The sequence below is a fragment of the Notothenia rossii genome, assembly GCF_949606895.1.
Source record: "Notothenia rossii genome assembly, contig: scaffold_559, whole genome shotgun sequence".
NCBI lineage: Eukaryota > Metazoa > Chordata > Actinopteri > Perciformes > Nototheniidae > Notothenia > Notothenia rossii.
Window position 1 is genome coordinate 1 of NW_027639792.1, and position 18,754 is coordinate 18,754.

The 18,754-nt window shown below is 39.9% G+C and overlaps 1 protein-coding gene across 1 annotated transcript; it reads left to right on the forward strand.

Annotated features, from left to right (window-relative positions):
• Nucleotides 1-3: 3 nt before the first annotated feature.
• On the forward strand, nt 4-15,158 carry LOC307027407 (palmitoyltransferase ZDHHC17; the record flags this gene model as incomplete). The annotated part of the gene is made up of 11 exons (XM_079695647.1): nt 4-144; nt 1,442-1,567; nt 4,333-4,475; nt 5,160-5,260; nt 5,953-6,077; nt 8,658-8,720; nt 8,823-8,916; nt 9,697-9,780; nt 9,872-10,029; nt 10,289-10,383; nt 11,895-15,158. Coding segments are annotated over 11 exons (1,269 nt in total), but the record flags the coding sequence as incomplete, so codon positions are not given.
• Between the last annotated feature and the right edge of the window lie 3,596 nt (nt 15,159-18,754).

The following is an 18,754-nucleotide window of genomic DNA, read 5'->3' on the forward strand; positions in this document are numbered from 1 at the left end:
CTGCTGACCTTCAACGTGTCGGTCAATCTGGGCGACAAATATCACAAGAACACGGCGCTGCACTGGGCCGTGTTGGCTGGAAACACCACGGTCATCAGCCTGCTGCTGGACGCTAACGCTAATGTAGATGCACAGAACATCAAGGTAACCAATCCACTATCTTCCCGATCCTTCAATGCCATATTATAGACTATTATCGAGGTGCAAGGATGACGTGTTTTTGTAGGCTTACCAAAAAGTTAGCATCACAAAAGCTTCATCGATTAAAGGCAGTGCGATTTTGGATTATTAAAGAAAATAATCTCTGTGGCAAACCCACCTTTATGATACTTACACGTTTTCTTCAGCATATTAACACCACTTTATGGTTTTTGAAGTATAAAGCTAACTATTAAGGAACTACAGCACGGTCACATGACTTCTTGTTACCACCGCTAAGCTAAAGGTGGCTAATGTTGGGCTATAAAGGAACTACAGCACGGTCACATGACTTCTTGTTACCACCGCTAAGCTAAAGGTGGCTAATGTTGGGCTATAAAGGAACTACAGCACGGTCACATGACTTCACGTCATCACCGCTAAGCTAAAGGCGGCTAATGTTGGGCTATAAAGGAACTACAGCACGGTCACATGACTTCACGTCACCACCGCTAAGCTAAAGGTGGCTAATGTTGGGCTATAAAGGAACTAAATCACGGTCACATGAATTCACGTCACCACCGCTAAGCTAAAGGTGGCTAATGTTGGGCTATAAAGGAACTACAGCACGGTCACATGACTTCACGTCACCACCGCTAAGCTAAAGGTGGCTAATGTTGGGCTATAAAGGAACTAAATCACGGTCACATGAATTCACGTCACCACCGCTAAGCTAAAGGTGGCTAATGTTGGGCTATAAAGGAACTACAGCACGGTCACATGACTTCACGTCACCACCGCTAAGCTAAAGGAGGCTAATGTTGGGCTATAAAGGAACTACAGCACGGTCACATGAATTCACGTCACCACCGCTAAGCTAAAGGTGGCTAATGTTGGGCTATAAAGGAACTACAGCACGGTCACATGACTTCACGACACCACCGCTAAGCTAAAGGAGGCTAATGTTGGGTGCGATGATGTCATTTAGACACTTGTTAGCAACCGCCGTTTTCTAAATTCAACAGTGGGGTATTTACTGACGTATTGTATGTCGCAGAACAGAACGTTAAAATCTTTTCGGCTCGTGTGAACCACAGACCTTATTTCAGGCATCTAACAAAAAAAATGTACTTCAAAATAAGGGAACCAAAAGTGCTTAAATGTTAACTTATTTAATTGTTTTAGGAGTCATTCTTGCACCACTCTGTCCGTGAAATGTAGCACAAGAAATAAGACAAGAAAGGTTGGAAATGCAGAGTTTTTTTGTGATGCATATCCTCGCATTGTGTTTTTTTTTTTTTAGGGCGAAACGCCGCTAGATCTCGCCAAGCAGAGGAAGAATGTTTGGATGATAAATCACTTACAGGAGGCGCGGCAGGCCAAAGGCTACGACAGCCCGTCGTACCTGAAGAGACTGAAAATGGACAAGGTATGTTACAGCATTTCAATTTAATTGTCATCTACTACTTCATGAAGGTAGTCCAATTAGGCCTTGGTGATATGGCCTATAAATAATACCTAATGATATACATATTGATATTTTAAATCCATTTGAATACCTCTCCAAAACATCTTGATCTTGGCTGTCTAGGGAGGGCTTGATTTCAGTCTTTCCTTCTTTAAATACTTGTTCCTACTTTCTTTCCATTTCGCATTATATGTTACCCGCTCTATTGAAATCAGTCGGAAGTCGCAACGTTCAAAATAAACGTGAATTTGCGTAAACAAATAGTTGTTTGGGTGTTTTGTTTGATTTTAAATGAACAAAGTCTTGGCTTTCAGAATATGAAACTTTTATTTCCAAAATCAAACGATAAATACATGTTTGAAGCTTGTAAAGGGAAGATGACACCTTTCACTCGCACTCGGCTGTTTACTCCGTATCGCCGCTCCCCCTCCCTCCGGCTGACATTATGAATGAAAGGTGTTTAGTAATCATAGATAACACGGCAGGGTCCGTTACAGTTTGATTGAATCTGATTTCAATTAAACAAAGTCTTGGCGTTCAGAATATTAAACTTGCTTCGGCAAATTCAGATGATAAATACAACTTTGAAGCTTGTGACGGCATAATTACAAGCGGAGAACGGAGTAACTTGACGTCACAGCAGGCATAACAACAGCCGGTGTTTCTCGTGAGTGTTTTCCCCGGGAAACAAACACAATACACACAAATGCAAAATTACACAAACACACACGTATACACTAGGGCTGTAACCGAATATTAGTTCGTTGGAGTACTATTCGGGTTTCAATTTCGTTATTTGTTTTGTTTGTTTTTTCCCCGTTTTTTTTTCAAATTTAATTTATTGAAATCTCCAATATCAACGCAAGAGCTTGTTCGGGGGGTGCTAACACTTAACCTTAAAAGTTATTGTTTACTTTCTCCGTCTGTATATGTAGATATTACTTTTCTCCGTTAATCTCCGTCACGTTGTTTCCATAGCAACAACAACTTCCTGTCAACAGCGCTACCTCTCCTTCAAAATAAAAGCATGTCCATATAGACATATACAACTGCAACGAAAGTAACAAACACAATGCGATATCCTTTTCAATTTCAAAGAACACAAATTGGGTTACATTAACAAATAACTATAAAACAACAATACTGTAGAATAACTAAATGAATGCCGTGAATAAACCGAAATACACGTGTTGAAGCGGTTCGCTGCTGATTACTACCCCCCTCCTCCGCACAGGTCGAATATTCGGAGCCCGAAAAATTGTATTCGGGACAGCCCTAGTATACACACACACTCGCGAGCTTCCCCCAGACCAGTAATCCAAATGAAAATATTTTCCCTCCGTACTACTTTGATCATTTGCTGATAACCAATCAGATCGATGGATTCCAGAGAAGAGGAAACTTTGAAGGCTTTTTTGTCAAAATGCTGACTCAGTGACAGTCATTATATAATGTGACATATTTCGCTTAATATTTGGAGAACAACCACAATCCTGATATCATTAGAAAGCTAGGAATCTCCTCTTTCCAGCAGTGTATACAACTCAAAATGTGTCTTCGGGTCAATGCGACTGATTTCGATGGAGCAGGTCACATATAGCAAAAGACCGTTTTAATACAATCTATTTAAACAACATTTAAAGTTTATCTGCCTTTTGTCGTTAAAATCTCATATTTCTTCATGTCAAAAGTGCAAAAAATGCTCATTTATTTCCTGGTTTTAGGAATATCTTTTGCAGCCTTCTGACATATCTCGAAATAAATGAATAACCTCTTGCGTCTCATGAGGTTTTGTGATTTTGATAAGATGCATAATCTTGTTTTTGTTGCTGCTCAAATCTGTTTTAACTCTGCTTGAATGTGTTGTCTTTTGTCTCTTCTCTGCTGGGATGTAATTAGTTAAAAAAGGTAAATAACTAGTTCATTTGCAAATAAAAAAAACACTGCGGTCTGTGGTTACTGTAGTCCAGATCCCAGCGCTGTAGTTAGCAAAGCTTCCCAGACCATTTGTAGAAAACATCCCACCTGCTTTGCCTGCTGCCTACCTCCCTCTTTACGTCTCCACAGCTGAGAGGGTACAAAATATACTTTAAAAAGACATAATGCTTGATTTGTATGTCGAAAAAAACATGTCAAATAAGTTAAGTGCGTTAGAAATGAGAAGTTATTTATCTAAATCTGCTTTATTGTGCAGTATCTGTTGAATTAATGCTTGTTTCAAATCCTGAATATCTGTTTTTGAGAACAGCAACCTGCAATACAGTTCTGTTCTTAAATGTAAGCTTATGATTATGTTCTGATTCCTTTAAGGGTGTTTGTAACTAACAATACCAGTCTGCACTCGCACTTTAAAAAAACAAGCTTTTGTAAACCTGTGCTGTTTCCGATCATCCAGTGAATCCATATTTCTGATCATGATTCATTACACTGGCTGATGTGAAGGACATATTTTTACTTTTAACACGTATTTTAACAATCTTTTTAGCTAAGAAATGCTCAAAGGGACTCCTTCCTCCCTACGGAAATCTCATCTGTGTTTTCCCCTTTTGTCTTTTTCCTGTATTTCATCCAACATCTGTCTCATCATCTTTATTTATTCATCAATGCCATTTCTTTGTCTCTTCTGTTTCCCCTCCTCTCTCCTTTAAATCTCACCTTCCTATTTCCTTTCTCGCTCCTTTTCCTTGGCTGTCCATACCCATCTGTGTGTCCTCGTGCCTCTGCAGGAGTTCAGGCAGAAAGTGATGTTGGGAACGCCCTTCCTCGTCATCTGGTTGGTCGGTTTCATCGCGGACCTGGATATTGACTCGTGGCTCATTAAAGGCCTGATGTACGCCGGGGTCTGGATCACTGTGCAGTTCCTCTCCAAGTACGTCTCATTCTATTAATTATTATATATTTTTTATTTATTGTTTTTTTATTCTGCATATATTTTTGATATTTTATGTATTTATTGATTTTATTATGTATATATTGAATTTTATTTATTCAATTATTTAATTTTATTCTGTATTTTTATTTATTTATTTAATTATTTAATTTTATTCTGTATTTTTATTTAATTGTATTTATTCAATTATTTAATTGTATTCTGTATTTTTATTTAATTGTATTTAATTATTTAATTTTATTCTGTATTTTTATTTAATTGTATTTATCCAATTATTTAATTTTATTCTGTATTTTTATTTATTTATTTAATTGTATTTATTCAATTATTTAATTTTATTCTGTATTTTAATTTAATTGTATTTATTCAATTATTTAATTCTATTCTGTATTTTTATTTAATTGTATTTAATTATTTAATTTTATTCTGTATTTTTATTTAATTGTATTTATCCAATTATTTAATTTTATTCTGTATTTTTATTTATTTGTATTTACTCTTATTTGTATATATTACTATAGTATACATGTATTTATTTTAGTCTGTCACTTGTTTTTCTAATTATCCTTCTTTGAACTCCTACCTATTTATTTATTATTTTATTCTATAAATGTTTTTGATTTAATCTCTTATTTATTATTATATATTTCTCTGTCTGTGCAGGGCTTTCTTCGACCACTCCATGCACAGCGCCCTCCCTCTGGGTATATATCTGGCCACTAAGTTCTGGATGTACGCCACCTGGTTCTACTGGTTCTGGACCGATATCCTTTTGTCTGTTTGCTTCAAAGAAACGTTTCACATTTGGGCAACTACCTTTCCCTTGCTTGGAGTGAGATGAGAACAAATTGAGTTGAAGAAACAATTATTTTTTGCAAAAACAAATCAGTATTTCGCCTACTTTAGCTTGCAAGTTAGATTCAGATGTCCTTACACCACACGAACAAAAACTGACTTATTGAATATACACATGCACTTATTGTTGCACATTTGTAAGAAGAACAAAGTACTCAGGACACAAAACATGTCAGCCAATATTTGATCTCAGATCTGTTCTGTTATTCCAATTCGACATCACAACAAAATGAGGCCAAACAAACATTCATTGTCAAATCAGTGTTCTTTGGAGTCATCATACATGAACACAACTTACACTTTGGGGGTTTTAACCAACATCTCTTTGTTTTTACGTAATAAAAAAATAATTTCCAGTTATCCTTCGTCTTAACGGGCATTAACTGTTGGTGTCAAGCAGATTTATGTAGAGCAACATATGATGTAGGCAATATTGAAGTAACGCACCACACTACAGCTGTGCATACTGTGCATGAAGCTCTGTTTTGGTGCCCTCAGGTCATCAGTAGGACTTAAGGTTAGGTTTGAGGTCAAACCCTGCAGGAGACAAAGCAGTGTTTAAAATGAAATCTGTTGGCTGTCTTCCTTAACCTCGCTGCACATCTCCCCTTCGTCACCGTCCACCTTCCCTTCCTGATAAACAGCCTGTTTCTGTTCTACAACTTCGGAAAATCCTGGAAGTCTGACCCGGGAATCATCAAAGCGTCAGAGGAGCAGAAGAAAAAGGTGAGGAGTTACAGGAAAGCAGAGGGAATGTTGTTGGAGATACTTCAGAATCTATCATATCATAAAGCCTTAATGCAATCGAATGTAAAACAAAATAGTTATGATTGATGAAAGTAGTAAATCGGTCAGATTTGACCCCGAAGACAACAGGAGGGGTCAACATAAAAACAAAACACAGACCAATTAGGTTCCTGAAGTGAGCAAACCTAGAACTTAGTTTGTTCTTAGTCGTCTGAAGGGAACTTTTCAGCTTTGTTAATTGTAGTTGACAGCAGAAAGCTCCACTGGATATACAGTGGGGCAAAAAAGTATTTAGTCAGCCACCAATTGTGCAAGTTCTCCCACTTAAAAAGATGAGAGGCCTGTAATTTTCATCCTAGGTATACCTCAACTATGAGAGACAAAATGAGAAAAAACAATCCAGAAAATCACATTGTCTGATTTTTAAAGAATTTATTTGCAAATGATGGTGTAAAATAAGTATTTGGTTAATAACAAAAGTTCATCTCAATACTTTGTTATAAACCCTTTGTTGGCAATGACAGAGGTCAAACGTTTCCTGTAAGTCTTCACCAGGTTTTCACTGTTGCTGGTATTTTGGCCCATTCCTCCATGCAGATCTCCTCTAGAGCAGAGATGTTTTGGGGCTGTCGCTGGGCAACACGGACTTTCAACTCCCTCCAAAGATTTTCTATGGGGTTGAGATCTGGAGACTGGCTAGGCCACTCCAGGACCTTGAAATGCTTCTTACGAAGCCACTCCTTCGTTGCCCGGGCGGTGTGTTTGGGATCATTGTCATGCTGAAAGACCCAGCCACGTTTCATCTTCAATGCCCTTGCTGATGGAAGGAGGTTGTCACTCAAAATCTCACGATACATGGCCCCATTCATTCTTTCCTTTACACGGATCAGTCGTCCTGGTCCCTTTGCAGAACAACAGCCCCAAAGCATGATGTTTCCACCCCCCATGTTTCACAGTAGGTGTTCTTTGGATGCAACTCAGCATTCTTTCTCCTCTGAACACGTCTAGTTGAGTTTTTACCAAAAAGTTATATTTTGGTTTCATCTGATCATATGACATTCTCCCAATCCTCTTCTGGATCATCTAAATGCTCTCTAGCAAACTTCAGACGGGCCTGGACATGTCCTGGCTTAAGCAGGGGGACACGCCTGGCACTGCAGGATTTGAGTCCCTGGCGGCGTAGTGTGTTACTGATGGTAGCCTTTGTTACTTTGGTCCCAGCTCTCTGCAGGTCATTGACTAGGTCCCCCCGTGTGGTTCTGGGATGTTTGCTCACCGTTCTTGTTTCTCATTCTGACCCCACGGGGTGAGATCTTGCGTGGAGCCCCAGATCGAGGGAGATTATCAGTGGTCTTGTATGTCTTCCATTTTCTAATAATTGCTCCCACAGTTGATGTCTTCACACCAAGCTGCTTACCTATTGCAGATTCAGTCTTCCCAGCCTGGTGCAGGTCTACCATTTTGTTTCTGGTGTCCTTTGACAGCTCTTTGGTCTTGGCCATAGTGGAGTTTGGAGTGTGACTGTTTGAGGTTGTGGACAGGTGTCTTTTATTCTGATAACGAGTTCAAACAGGTGCCATTAATACAGTTAACAAGTGGAGGACAGAGGAGGCTCTTAAAGAAGAAGTTACAGGTCTGTGAGAGCCAGAAATCTTGTTTGTTTGTAGGTGACCAAATACTTATTTTCCACCATCATTCGCAAATAAATTCTTTAAAAATCAGACAACGTGATTTTCTCATTTTGTCTCTCCTAGTTGAGGTATACCTAGGATGAAAATTACAGGCCTCTCATCTTTTTAAGTGGGAGAACTTGCATAATTGGTGGCTGACTAAATACTTTTTTGCCCCACTGTATCTGCATGTTAGCTGTCTCTTTCCCTCATTATCCCGCTCTAATGAAGGGACAACAAAAGGCCCTACTTCCCACTGGCCCCTGACCAAAAGCTAAATGTACCCTTTCATTGTTAGCAGGACTCACCACTCCATAGAAAAGCTTCAAAGCTAGTGTTGACTTTATTTTACACAGTGCTGTAAAAACGAACACACAAGCACATCACACTAGGGCTGCTCGATTAGGGCAAAAATCATAATCTCGATTATTTGGGTCAATAATTGATATCACGATTATTCAAAACGATTATCCATTTACTTTGAAAACATCAATTTATTGAAAAAAAATGTGAACAGTATGTTTTTAACAGTTGATTACCCTGAACTTTAAGAATAACTCAACTGAAAAACCAATTAAAAAAAATCGTTTGATTTCGATTATGTTGCAAGCCAAAATCGTAATTGCGATTTAAAATACGATTTAATTGAGCGGCCCTACATTACACACTCCTACACCTCAAGTATTTTGACTTACAAACCGAAAAGGAATGAGTGAATGAAAGTGTGACTGTCTGATTTAGTGAGATCATCCAGCTGGAACGCCTCGGCTGTCACTCGGGTTTTGTTGCGCTGCCAAATACACCGAGAGGATTCCTCGTTTGTTCATTCCTTGCTCCGACATGTCTCTCTTTTTAATCCTGCTTTTGTTTGTTTGTGTGCATTCTCCAGACAATTGTGGAGCTGGCAGAGACAGGAAGCCTGGATCTGAGTATATTCTGCAGTACCTGCTTGGTAAATACTGCTCATCTGTGAAGAGACGATGCATACAGAGGGGAATCGACACAATCAAACCTCCTATGACTCTTTTCCCCTCCTATGACTGTTTTCTCACAGATACGGAAGCCCATTAGGTCCAAACACTGCGCCGTTTGCAACCGCTGCATCGCCAAGTTCGACCACCACTGCCCCTGGGTGGGGAACTGTGTCGGTACGTGAAAGGCAAACACACCTCCACACCAACAGCTGCTTTGATTGTCACTTATCAGTAACTTTGATGTGTTTGATCAGCTCCATATTCCACTTTAGAAAGCAGCATGTGTCCCTACAGGGCTCCGCTCTCAATTTATTTTTGTAAAACTACAAAAAAAACAAGTTGAAGGAAGTGCTTAATGTCTGAGTTTGCTGAGAGGACTTTAAAGAATACAAATGACATCAGATTTGTTCTTGAATTTCAAATTATTTCAGATTCAACTTTATTGTCTTTACATAGTACATGTACTAGTGACGAAATGTAAGTTTAGGCATCTGACTAGAAGTGCAAAATAGCAGTGCAGGAATCTACATAATGAGAATAATTATACATGGAATTTTTATAAATAGAATAATTATAAATAGGCTATAAACAGATGAAAATATATACAGTGTAAATGGCTTGACAGTCAGTTGTGTGTGTGTGTGTGTGTGTGTGTGTGTGTGTGTGTGTGTGTGTGTGTGTGTGTGTGTGTGTGTGTGTGTGTGTGTGTGTGTGTGTGTGTGTGTGTGTGTGTCCAGGTGTTGTTCAAACAAGCCTTGCAGTTCTTAAGAAGTTTTGAAATATTGTCGCGGCTTCCTTGCTTTGTTTCTATTATTTCCTTTGTTCTACTTGAATGTCTTCGTTGTGTTGAGGGCTTGATCTTATGTTGCTTGATCAAAAGGCAAGAGGTTCAAAGTAAATGATGAATACACGTTCTTTCTATAACAGAAACCCTTTTTGTTCTCTCCTCTACAGGAAGTGGAAATCACCGCTACTTCATGGGTTATCTGTTTTTCCTGCTCTTAATGATCTGCTGGATGATATACGGCTGCATTTCCTGTGAGTACAAAACACTTGTTTTACATTTCTCTCCCTCCTTTCAGTCGTGTTTTCTCCTCTTCACTCCTTTTCTCTCGTCTGGTGTCCTCAGACTGGAGGATCCACTGCGCCACCAGCTACGCTAAGGATGGCTTCTGGCTCTACCTGACTCAGATTGCCTCTTGCTCTCCTTGGATGTTCTGGATGTTCCTCAACAGCATTTTCCACTTCATGTGGGTCGCCGTGCTCATCATGTGTCAACTCTACCAGGTCTGGATCTACATTTTGGATTTCAATTCATTCAGGCGGAGACAACATACAAACAACTAGTATTCAAACTTCAATATGCAGATAAAGTTAAAGTGCAGGAATATATATCGGTTTAAGTAAAAGACTCAAGAATGAGATTTTCTGTTGAACTTTTAAAACGCATTCATAGATTTGTAGTTATAATGAAAGACCTACATGTATATAAAACCCAACAGATGCTTGCTACGCTGCTAAATGTCTCTGCTTTCTCCTCCTTCAGATCGCAGCTCTGGGAATCACCACCAACGAGAGGATGAACGCACGGAGATACAAGCACTTTAAAGTCACAGCCACTTCCATCGAAAGCCCCTTCAAGTAAGTTATTTTTGATGCGTTAGAATGTAGGTACGTCCTGAAACCTCTGACATTATGTTAGAAATGACTAAGAGGTTTAATATTCACTCTGATGTTCAGGTTTATATCAGTATGTAGTGTCTCTACTTTAAAGAGTCCTCTCCTGCTGATGTTCAGGTGTATATCAGTATGTAGTGTCTCTACTTTAAAGAGTCCTCTCCTGCTGATGTTCAGGTGTATATCAGTATGTAGTGTCTCTACTTTAAAGAGTCCTCTCCTGCTGATGTTCAGGTGTATATCAGTATGTAGTGTCTCTGCTTTAAAGAGTCCTCTCCTGCTGATGTTCAGGTGTATATCAGTATGTAGTGTCTCTACTTTAAAGAGTCCTCTCCTGCTGATGTTCAGGTGTATATCAGTATGTAGTGTCTCTACTTTAAAGAGTCCTCTCCTGCTGATGTTCAGGTGTATATCAGTATGTAGTGTCTCTGCTTTAAAGAGTCCTCTCCTGCTGATGTTCAGGTGTATATCAGTATGTAGTGTCTCTACTTTAAAGAGTCCTCTCCTGCTGATGTTCAGGTGTATATCAGTATGTAGTGTCTCTACTTTAAAGAGTCCTCTCCTGCTGATGTTCAGGTGTATATCAGTATGTAGTGTCTCTACTTTAAAGAGTCCTCTCCTGCTGATGTTCAGGTGTATATCAGTATGTAGTGTCTCTACTTTAAAGAGTCCTCTCCTGCTGATGTTCAGGTGTATATCAGTATGTAGTGTCTCTACTTTAAAGAGTCCTCTCCTGCTGATGTTCAGGTGTATATCAGTATGTACTGTCTCTACTTTAAAGAGTGCTCTCCTGCTGATGTTCAGGTGTATATCAGTATGTAGTGTCTCTACTTTAAAGAGTCCTCTCCTGCTGATGTTCAGGTGTATATCAGTATGTAGTGTCTCTACTTTAAAGAGTCCTCTCCTGCTGATGTTCAGGTGTATATCAGTATGTAGTGTCTCTACTTTAAAGAGTCCTCTCCTGCTGATGTTCAGGTGTATATCAGTATGTAGTGTCTCTACTTTAAAGAGTCCTCTCCTGCTGATGTTCAGGTGTATATCAGTATGTCGTGTCTCTACTTTAAAGAGTCCTCTCCTGCTGATGTCCAGGTGTATATCAGTATGTAGTGTCTCTACATGTCTCCATGTTTTAATGTTCAAAAAGCTCTTTATTGTTCTCTGTGCTGCAGCACCTCTTTTCACCCTCTGTCTGAAACCAGAGCCCAGTCTGCTCTGATTGGTCGGCTTTCTGGCTCGAATGGAGGCATTTCAGGCAGGGGGAGAGTGTATGGGATAGAAATTTAAGCCTTTCCAGACCATTTACATGCACTACAACCTATAGGACACACTACAGGAAAGGGGAAAAGGGGAACACCACTAATTAACCCCTCAGCAAGTCTTAAAAAATGGGTTTTGGTGCTATTTCTTTATTAATATGATGCTTTTTCCACTCTCACTCTCTCTCTCTCTCTCTCTCTCTCTATCTCTCTCTCTAGTCACGGATGCATCAGGAACCTGATAGATTTCTTCGAGGTGCGCTGCTGCGGCCTGATCCGGCCCGTGGCGGTGGACTGGACCTCCCAGTACACAATAGAGTACGACCAGACGTCCGGCTCCGGATACCAGCTGGTGTAGAACAAGAAGAGGAAGAAGAAGAGGAATAACCGATATGGGATCGATGTTGTTCTCGGGAGCGCTTGCTTTATTCGAAACCATCTCTCCCTCACCGATCAAAAAGACTTAGATTAAAAAAAATCAGCCAAGACTAGCATGCTGTTACAGGGCAACACCACACCCCCCCTACCCTCCTTCTTCTTCTACTATTACTACTATTGTACAACATCATTACTGTACCTCCACTTGCTCCCCCTCCACCTCCTCGTCTCTTTTCCCGATGGACGGTGCGTTGCTGCCAGGCGGGAGAGGAGGAGGGAGGGAAACGACGGAAAAATAATCTTGTTTTATCCCGGAGGCTTAAAAGTGGCAGCATCACTCTGAAATCCCCACCTCTACCGTGCCCTTATTCTTATTTATGGTGTCCCTGTTGATGTGCCCTGTATGTATGTTTTGAAATGGTTCAGGAAAGGATAAGTAACCGCCGTGGCGTTCAGAGAAAAGCTGAAGGATTTTGATTTTTAAAAAACATGAATTAGTTTTTAAGTATGATAGAAATAAGGGAATGTCTTTTTTTTTTACAAACCTCTTGATTTTGCACCGGGTTTTGCCAACATAGTTGATCTCATCAGAGGGGGAAAGTGTTGGGTTACAGGTGGAGCTGCTGGAGGAATGAAGAGTTTTTTGGGTTATCCTAAAAGCAGCTGTTGTGCAGTAACGTAATGCATGAGTCCTTCAGCAGAACCCACCGTTAAAGTGACAGAGAAAACCCTACAGACAATGTGATACAGGAATATTTATTTTATAACTATTTATACATTAATGTTCTAGCGCCACCATTTTTACATTTCACATCATTTTTTTAGCGCATTAGGTTTTTATGACGATAAAATGATTAAACCTGTAGCTGTCTGACGAGGAAGGAAGCCCGGGAAGTTATCATAAAAACACTTTATCGACAGGTACATCGAGGTTTTTATGACGATAAAATGATTAAACCTGTAGCTGTCTGACGAGGAAGGAAGCCCGGGAAGTTACCATAAAAAAACTTTATCGACAGGTACATCGAGCGTATATTTATTAGCAGGACGAAGGACGACAGACGCGTTTACAGGACGGTTCATTCCATGTGTGTTTTTCAGAAAGCTGTAAAAGTCTTATTTTTTTGTGTTTGTCTTTTGTCTGCCTACATTTTTGCACTGATCCTTAGTTTTTGTTTGTATGGCTGTTACTGAACACCAGGCCGCTTCCATTGTTTACAGAGGAGGATATGCCCCGCCCCTTTTCCCTTTTTAACCCCCCCATCACTTCCTGTCCGCAGCAGCAGGATGGACGGTTGAGAATGTGCACCTGTACATAAATCTCGTTCTGTATAACTTTTTTTATTTTCGTCAGTGTTAGTTTCGAGGTGCTCCTGGATTATTTTTTTACTTTATTTTCTAGTTGCCAGCACTGTGAACCCGGACATGTTGAGAGCTCCAAAAGTTTTTATGATAGAAATGTATAGGACGGGTCCTAAGCACATAGAAACTGATGGATGCTAACTTGCATATGTTGGGCAATTTGTATAATTGGCATCTACTAACATATTCAGACAATAGCTAATGACTTGGTTTTTGGACGTTATTCAGGATTTTAAGTCCATTTCTGACATTTACAGGATCAAAAATGGCAGTTTTAACCAAAAGTGGCCATATTTGTACTCTCCAGGGACTGATTTTGACTAGCATGTGCAGTGTTGCGACCATTGGATATAGAGAACTCACATTTTTAGCAATATGTCGAATCCAAATGATCCAGAATGTATAAAAATCAGCTCATAGAGTACAAATAAGACTACTTTCTGGTTAAAGCTGCCATTTATGGTCCTGGAAATGTAAGAAATGGACTCAACATCCTCAGTAACCAATTCCAAATTGTCCAAATCAGCAAACTATTGTCTGCATATGCTAATTAACGCCACTTGTGCTAATTAGGCAAATTGCCCAACATGTGCTAGTTAGCACCAGGCAGTTTAGTTTCTATGTCCTGTTGACCCGTACTCTACATTTCTATCATTAAACTTTGGAGTATCAACGTTTCCGTGTTCACAACCGGACTCTATGAGCTGGTCAAAAAGGGGATTTCTTCAAACCAAACTGAGAGAAGAAGAAGAAGTGACTGTATGGCTTTTAGTGACGTCCCACACTGCTGTCTATAGGCATTCCCCCCCCAGCCGAAAATCACTGCATGTTCGACCCCCCAGCCCACAATCATCGCCATGGTGACAGCCCGGCGAGCCACGTGTCTGTATATAGTGAATGTTAAGTATTTGCAAGTACTTTTCTGCATACCGTTCATTTTATGTCTTGTTTTCTTTTTAAAAATCTCAAATCCAGTGTTTCTTAGTGGGAATTTTTTTTTTTTCCAGCACTCATGTACAAGTGTGTGATATATTTGAATGTCCCATGCTTGTGTAGTCATCCTTGAAGGGGGTTTTTATTTTAAAATCCCTACTTTATATATATATCGCTGGGTTTGTTACACCACTGGATGTACAAATTGTAAAGCAAAGACACTAGAGAACTAAGGCAGACGCCGATTCCTTTTTTGTGTTGGTTTTCTAAAAAGCTGTGTTTCATGCAATAGTTTTAAGTATAAAAGGGAGGTTATATTACATTAAGGCCTCCGGACATTATTGGGCCTCATGTTTGCATCATCAGACGGAGGATTATTCATCATTTCACTCTGGCTAACCCAACACTGATGTCATTTCTGAGCTGGTTTATGTGTGCTTTAAAGTTTCAAGGGTCATGGTTTCATATCAGAATCAGTAACGGACCACATGGGTTGTTGTGATGCCTCTTTAGTGACGGGAGGAAAACGCGGGCTTGTTTTTGTTTGCTTCCGGGCAGAGTTCAGCACTCTCATCCAGGACACAAACTCAGTCCTCACTAGTTCTTCCAGCAGCCTGAAAACTCTGTTCGTCCCCCCCCTCTCACCCGTCATGTGGGGATAATAAAAATCAAGTAAAAAAAAAAAAGCACATAATCATCTCCAGTGCCTCTCTGCCCACCTTCAGACATCACTGTAACTCCGCTTCAGATGTAAACATATGGGCATGGTTCAGTTTTAATGGCTTTAATAATAAAATACAGTCAAATGTGGAGTTTGGTAATGTTTTTATTCGTGTCATGAGCACCTAAGGGAGGATCTTCTCTTCACCGAGCGTGGACCAGAGCTCCGGCTCCCTGACCGTAACCGAAGCCTTTAGGTCCGTAGTTCTTAGCGTAACAAGCTGCAGAGGAAACGGAGGATATAAATAAACAATGACAAACTGCACTTTGTTTCCTTACATTCAAAGTGTGTGTATTTAAAGGAAGCCTATACACCAACATTGAAACACATGAGCACATACTGCGATTTAAAAAAGCGAAAATAAAATCGGAGCTGACAGAAAATGCTCTAATTTAGTTTAATACACAGTTCAGCTCGCACAGTGCACAGTGCTGTAAGGGTTGTTTCAGAGGATAGAAAGAAACATTAACAAGCTGCAGACTATTGTTCCAAAACGGTTTCCTTACATTCACGACTAGTTCAAAATGTGTGTATTTATAGGAAGACTTGCCGGCAGTAGCCTACACACCGGGGATGTCCAAACATCTTTCCTTGAGGGTCACATACAGAAAGTTATACGAAGGGCTGGGCCCCTTGCTAGAGTAGAGGTACATATTTCCTCATAAGTTAGCAAAATAAATCAAATGGTTATTTTTTCTTGCATTAAGAAAGGACCAGCTTTCCATTAATAGGCTTTCTTTTATTTTGTGACAAAAAGTGTTGGCAGCTTTAAAGGGGACCTATCATACAAAATGCACTTTTGTATGTCTTTTATACATGGATATGTGTCCCCGGTGTTCCAGGGAACTCACCAAGTGTCAGAAAACACAACCCTCTCTATTTCCCTCCATACCCAAATCTCTTAAAAAGGGGCTGCAACGGATCTGATACAGACTGATCCAGATTTGAACACTTCTATGACGTCACAGAAGTGGCGCTACGGCTATTGGGCCAACTCCACCAATCAGGAGGAGACAGCCACGGACATTGCCGTTGGAAAGCGCTGGAGACGCTGTAGTACATATGCCAGGCCTGTAGATGGTGCTGTTCTCACAGAATCAGCCCATGGTGCAAAGACAGTGTGACATTGAGCGAAATGAGGAATGGCTAAAATGCATGATCTGTTTGGTATTTTGAAAAATGAAAAGTATAAATATGCCTCATATAGGTATGGTCCTACACTATATTATTCACATATGATAGGTCCACTTTAAAGGACTGAACTTTGGGCTTAACACATTAATACTGTAATATGTTTACATTTAGATTGAAGAAGTACAATATAAGTTGAGCACATGTTTCAGGTGTGTTATAGTTGAAATGGCCCATGTCATGCTTTTCTGGTTATCACCCGTCCCCTTGTGTGTTATGAAGGTTGTTCTGCATGTAAACGGTCTGCAGAGTCACAAACCCTCAAAGTACACCCTGTAGGGAGTAAAACTCTAACACAGAGAAGACCTGTCTATGCTGCCCCAGAACGCCTCGTTGGACATTTCTCTTTTTCCAATGTTTACTTCCTGGGTTCTGTGACGTGTGAACACCCACATCAACAACAAATGGACCAATCCCCGGAGCCCCTCACACACCAGGATCCCTTGGCTAACTAACAGGGAGTCCCATTGACTTGCATAGAGCTCCCTGAACGCTGGTAGTAGACGAGTTGGGATGGTGGAGAAATGCTCTCTGCAGACCCATCCTCACAGCGTTAGAAACCTTTTTCTGACTCAATATCAAGCCACACTTATTGTTTTTACTTCGTGTGTGTGTGTGTGTGTGTGTGTGTGTGTGTGTGTGTGTGTGTGTGTGTGTGTGAACAAGTTTCGCTTGTTCGCGCTGTATCGCACAATTTAAATCTATTCTAGTAGACCTCAACAATGGAATTATGATCAGTAGAAATGGCCATGTCATGGGACCTTTAAATACACACAGTTAAGCTCACACACAGCACAATGCTTTAAGGGCTGTGTAAGGCTCTTCTGATTCACACATTGTAAAGTCGTAGTAATCCCCAAGTTCTTTTAAAGTGACAGTAATCTGATTTATTGTAACTGTAAGGGGAACACAGTTACCTGTTACATGTAATCTGTTACTCCCCAAGCCTGGTTAGGGTTTTGTAAAGACCTTTCGCTTTCTTTGCAAATGTCACATCCCCACACATGCAGCTGCTGTTTAGAGTCAGGATGTTACGAACCCTCTGACTCACAGAAACATTCCTCCTCATCAGTCCAAGGTTTCTTTATGACATGCAGCAAAAAGCTCTGCTGACGTCTGGTTCTGTTTAAGCGGAGGAAGAGGAGGGAGGAGGACAGGAAGCAGCTCTGCGTGAGGCAGGAACTCTTCCTCTATCTCTTTACACGCCATAATAACACACCTGTATCTCTGCATGTGAATCACTATCCAGAGGTGGGAGGTAGCGGAGTACAAATACTTTGTTACTGTACTTAAGTACATGTTTCTGGTATCAGTACTTTACTCCACTACTTATTTTTCTGACGACTTTTTACTTTGGCTTCTTACATTTTGAACACAAATACTTGTACTTTCTACTTCTTACATTTTGAACACAAATACTTGTACTTTCTACTTCTTATATTTTGAACACAAATACTTGTACTTTCTACTTCTTATATTTTGAACACAAATACTTGTACTTTCTACTTCTTATATTTTGAACACAAATATCTGTACTTTCTACTTCTTACATGTTGAACTCAAATACCTGTACTTTCTACTTCTTACATGTTGAACTCAAATACCTGTACTTTCTACTTCTTACATGTTGAACTCAAATACCTGTACTTTCTACTTCTCTCATTTTCCAAACAGGCTGGTTCCTTTAGTCTGAATGTGTGTTTGGTGGCGTGATCATTATTATTTAGAGTCATTGCGTGCCTATTGATTTGAACACGATCCGTGTATCCATCATTTCCTGGTCTTCTCTAAAGAAGAGGGACCAATGGAAACGTTGTCATGTTGCCGTTGGTCACCATGGAAACATTCATTAGCTAACAATGACATTATTGTTCTATTAATATAAAGGGAGGTCAGGTACTCTTTAAAACAGCTGCTAGTTATGGGTACTTTTTACTGAAGTACATTTCAAAGCCTCTTTACTTTGACTTGAGTAAAGAAGTTTAGTCAGTACTTCTACTTTCACCAGAGTATTTTTAAACACGAGTATCTGAACTTCTACTTGAGTAAAGGATGTTTTTACTTTTGCCCTCTCTCTCAGTATCTCACCTTTGCAGTAGATCTCTCCGTCTTTCTCCGTCTGAGTGGTCGATTCCAGGCTTTTGCCACATTTTGCACAGCGGAAACAGTTCTTATGCCAAGGCTACAAGGAGAAAGAGGACTTAATGTTACAGCTTTTTAAGTCATGATTTTAAGCTAAATATACATTCATTTACAGACAGGAAAAGATGTTTTGTTTGAAGTTATTTACAGATGATAACAGCTGATGTTTCCTCCAGCATATGTGATCGTTTAACCCTTTTGAATGTCCTCATTAAACACATCACAGGTTAGAATTGCATTAACAGCTGCAGTAATACAGCTAATGTGTGTATTTACATGCCTTCAGCTACAGGAAACACACTTAACTAAAGAAACATGTGCTCCTCCTGTTCTTCCTCACAGCTAAACATCC